This window comes from Helianthus annuus, chromosome 16, assembly GCF_002127325.2.
Source record: "Helianthus annuus cultivar XRQ/B chromosome 16, HanXRQr2.0-SUNRISE, whole genome shotgun sequence".
Taxonomy (NCBI): domain Eukaryota; kingdom Viridiplantae; phylum Streptophyta; class Magnoliopsida; order Asterales; family Asteraceae; genus Helianthus; species Helianthus annuus.
Window position 1 is genome coordinate 140,790,882 of NC_035448.2, and position 4,953 is coordinate 140,795,834.

General features: G+C 36.8%; 1 protein-coding gene across 1 annotated transcript; it reads left to right on the forward strand.

Annotated features, from left to right (window-relative positions):
- The first annotated feature begins 756 nt into the window (after nucleotides 1-756).
- LOC110919689 lies at nucleotides 757-4,297 on the forward strand. The gene is made up of 5 exons (XM_022163952.2): nucleotides 757-926; nucleotides 1,331-1,589; nucleotides 1,805-1,920; nucleotides 2,919-3,936; nucleotides 4,035-4,297. Exons 1-4 carry the CDS (start codon nucleotides 757-759, stop codon nucleotides 3,016-3,018), a joined length of 645 nt encoding a protein of 214 aa, XP_022019644.2. The 3' UTR covers nucleotides 3,019-3,936; nucleotides 4,035-4,297.
- The last annotated feature ends 656 nt before the right edge of the window (nucleotides 4,298-4,953 follow it).

Sequence of the window (4,953 nt, forward strand, 5' to 3'; positions counted from 1 at the left end):
GAATTCTTGATATTTTATGGTTTACAATTTAATAATTTAGGTATTTTACTTATTACATTATTAACCATTAAAGTTGTAAAAGGGATTATAATGTTATTTTTTAATGTTTAAAGTTAATTTCTTTAAAGAGACTAAAACTTGTTAAAAGGAAAGAAAAATATGAACCTTTTAAAACGAACAACTGTTAACATTATAAGGGAAGATTAACAACGGTTTTTAGGGATTTTATTATAGAGGGAAATGAATTAGAAAGGTTTATGGCTTGGTTTTAACTAAAAAAATAAATACATATATATAATTGCAGCGACCAGGCAGAGGTCCGGGATCGAACCCGTGACCTATGTTATGTCCAAAGTGTCCCCCAACCAACCAGTCTGCTGTTGATTTTGTGATAAATTCCGATTTTTAAAATCATTTGAACATTATTTCGCAGGTTCATCTTCTTTAAAAACACCTTTGAACTGTTTGATTCATTGTAATACATCAGAGCTATATGGTATGAAAGAAAACAATGAAAGGGATTTAAAAAAAAAAAAAAACAACAGATTCATCATCCTCATTAACAAAGTCATCAACCGGTTATTATTTTAGATGTTTCAAACATGGATCGCATTGCATTTAACGTTGAACAAGAAGAAAAAAAATGATTTATTTATATGATCTGATATATAGATTATAGAGTTCAACATGGAATTAACGAAGGAACAAGGTAATAAGGAAAGTATACCGAACCGATGAAAACTATTACTGTCGCGAATGCGGGCGTCTCCGGCGAATGTTCCGAACTCTGGCGGCGTGCAGTTTGTTCCGGCGACTGGTTGGAGCTCCGGTAGATCTTCGGTTACGACTCCGGTGAGTTACGAGTCAAACGAGGTGTGTGGGTTTAACCGAAAGGTTACAAAAATATTCGAAACGAATATGGAGGTGTGAGGATGATCTTGTGTGGTTGAGTCGAGATGATGTGAGCTATCTATATATATACACAATTTCGAAATCTCGTTTCGGTAAGTTTTAAAGTTTCCGACTCTTGTATACGTTTTGAAAAGGTGTCTAGCTTCATGATTTCTATAAGGATGGAAACGCGTAATGAGAATCAATCACCGAGAGATTTGCGAGACAAGAAAAGGAAACAGTTAACGTCCTCGCTGTCAACTTTGGCGGCAATTTGTTATTTTCATCATTTTCTTGCAATACATGTTGTACCATGTGCTTTATACCTTTTTTATGTTGTATGGTGTTGTTCTACCAGTTTAATTTGTTGTACATTGATGTTATTGTAATCCTCTAAAAGTCTACCCACCTTGTCTGCTATGCTCTATTTTTTTTCAAGACACACACACAATTATGTAGAGAGAGACTTGAGTGAAAAGGGGAGCCGGCCAACAGTTTTCCGGCGAATCCCTACGGTTCCAGCGACGAACCGCGGTGACGATTCGCGGTTAACAGTTTTCCGACGAATCCCTACGGTTCTAGCGACGATCTGCGGTGACGACACGCTGTTTAATTACTGCAACCGGCTTCAAATCTGCAGAGGGGGGGAGAGGCGGCATAGTTACGTACATTGTTATGGTCGAAGCGATACAATACAGGTTAGATGGTTATCAATCAAGGGTTTATGATATGTAACCGGTTCCAACCAGAATCATATTTAGGGCTAATCGAAATGGAAATGAAGTATGCTGCAAGATAACCGGCGAACGAAGATGGCGGTTACCGCCGGTGGCTATGATGCCGCTGATTGTGTGTGTGTGTGTGTGTGTGTGTTTTTTTTTTTTAATTTTGGTTATTGAATTGGGTGTAACAGGGGAGAAAGATGTCAAGCCGGTGGTGTGCGTCGCGGAATCTGGAAAAGGGACAAACGGAGGCGGTGGAGAAGGAGGGGAATAACGGAAATGTATGTCCGCCAGCATTCTTTTTAAGGTTAGATTTCACTCTATTTATCATTTAGGTTTTAAGATTTGTGCTTGATTTTTTATGGGAACGGCTACGGCATCTGACTTTGTACATTCTTGAACTCCACTTTGATATGCACTTTTCCTACCAAATTCCCAGAATTATTCATTAATAATTTTACAATAAAGATACCCCAAATTTGATCAACAACTTGATTTAGTACAGAAATGTATATATCTTGCTTAACGGGAACGCCAGAACTAGCAGTCTTTGGTTTACGGAGATCATGTTTTTAATTTTCAAATTTATATTCAATAGTGTCAATTATCCAGATCGTTTTATTTGTGGTAGTTAAACCTTTGATCAGTTTGGTCAAATCTTTGGATTAGAGAAATAAACATGTTTTTAATAAGATTTGCTTTCCAGATACTTAAAATGATCAAGGGAATTATTTACAATTTTAATTATAAAGTATTTTGTATCGTTACTGGGAAAAATTCCCATTACCTGCTAATCAGTGGAACTGAGCAAAAGCAGCTTGCGCTGGTTTAAAGGAAAAAAAAATAGTGAAAGTTGGAACCGAACCGAAAACCTCTCATGGATGCACTCAGATAGGTACCACTACGTCACTCTTTGAAGGCAAGGACCTCTCCACCGTCTTCTCTCCTCTTTCTTCCACCTCACCCCGCTAGCGCCCCACGGACGGCCCGTTGAAGATGATGTTACATTTATTAAATACATATTAATTAGAGTTTATTTATATGTGTGAAATATGACTAAAATTACGAGCTGCCAACTTATAAAGATTCATGAACATTACTTCTTTTGTTGCCTTTAGTGAACCTCCAGCTTGTCTTCAAACTTCTAATTGGTCCTTTTTGTTATTATGTATGTGACTTCATCTATCCAATAAACGTAGTTATTTATTTGTTTATGTGCGTACATAGGGAATTTGTTTGGTATAGCAAGGTACTGATAGATTTTTGGTTGTGTCTTTGAAGTCCTGAATTGTTGTGTAATTACAGGATTGGTGATGTTGGAGTTCGGTTTCCAGCGGCAAAGGTGTTTTCTGATGACTCCAAAGTCCTAACTTGCATTCAGGTGAGTTTGGTTTACCTGTTTTGACAGTTCTGTTATCCAGTCATATTTGGTATTCATTTTTGTTGTTATCAAGCTTTAAAGTGTCTGTTTAAGGCGGTGGTTGGCGTTTTCTAGACTCTGGTGGTGTTTGGTAACGGTAATTCTTCGTTTGAAGCTATCGGAAACTCTCAACTCGAATCTGAGACTGTTTCGGGTCTTATTTTTGGTCAAACGGCTCAACACCAATTAGGAGCAGTCGGTAGGAGCATACAAGTTGGTTGCGACTTATGAGTGGGAAGGTATAGGCACACACACACTCGAACTATTTAGTTATTTTGTATTAATTATTGTAGATGATTATTATGTACACATGTCGGTCCAAATGAACCTAAAAGACAGAAGAACCTGTTCATAAATACACTTTGTTTTCACTTTGTGGTAGTTATTTTTTCTTGACAGTTGGTTAGAAGGTTATTTAAGGGATTTGACAGAATAGTGTTAGTTGTCATTTGCGAGGTTGTTAGTCGTCATCGCCACCACTTTTTCTGTCTTTTGTCCAATGGCTGATCGTCAGCCAAAGAATTCTACATCTCCATTACTGGCAAGTTACTAGCATTAACATTGTTTTCTTTTCAAATTTAGTTCATGCATTTCGTCCAAGAGTTGGTGTTCACTTTATAGAAACAGACGTGCATGCTGTCGTATAGTAATCAAAGCCTCTTTGATTCACACGTTTTGTCGAACACATGGTGTGCACTATTAAAAGAGTTATATGTTTTCTTTTTAATTAGTCACATTCCAAATTTATCATCTGCTGAAAGAATTAGATTTCGACGAACAAGGGTTGATGTAAATTTGAAAAATGATGGGGGCAGAACTACTCTTCACTATGCTACTAGCAAGGGTTGGGTGAGAGCTAAAATTTTGCTGTCTAATGGAGCAAAGATCGAGGCAAAGGACAAGGTTGTAACTCCCATCTTTAGATTGTTCCGCTTTGGACTTTAAACAATAATCTTATATTTTATCTTCGGTTACTTATTTATTGATGCTACCCTTTATAGATTGGCAACACACGGAGTCGTTGGATAATTGTTTCTACAAAAGTTGCAATGCTGCAATGGTACATGTAAGTGTTGAGATTGGACCAGCAAAGTTCTTGCATAAGCTTATTATCTAGGAAAGGATGCAAAGGAGACGTCTCCTTGCGAATCTCCTAGCCCGCGCCGCAACGCGGGCGGGTCTATCTTCTAGTTTGTTTTTAAAAAGGAACTGTGATTTGTGTAATATATAGAAGATATAGGAGATGAATTCTTGCACTTTGGTCCCTTGACTTTTAAAGACTCAACTAACTTGACTAACTTGGTTAACTAACTAGGTTAGTTTAAGAAAATTTTACATTAATTAAATTAATCAAATAAATAAATGAATAATTATAAAGATTATAAATTAAATTAAAGAATAAAATGTTTCCACAATTATTTATTTCGCGAAAAAAAAAAAATCCCGAGTTTCAAGTGTTATGATCCAAAATTTCGAAACGGGTCGGATTTTGAAAATCCAATTTGACGGATGTTACAAGAATGAAGAATTTACATGATAAATATATTAAGTCTAATGAATTTCGGGTAGGAGATCAAGTTCTATTGTTTAATTCACGACTTCGATTATTTCCTGGTAAACTAAAATCTAGGTGGTCAGGACCTTTTTCCGTCACCCATGTTTTTCCTCACTGTGCAGTAGAAATTAAAGCTCGAAATGGGATACCATTTAAAGTCAATGGCCAACGGCTAAAACTCTATCGAGGATCCATTGAGGATGAGGAAGAGGAGATCTCGCTTCAAACGGTTAACGAATAAACTCAACATCATACCAGACATGTTACGAACAGGCAAGTGTACATCAAAAACCGGTAAGTCTTCTAACCATTTTCGGAGAAAGGGGGGCATGCACACGAGCACAAAAAAAAAAATTTAAACTTTG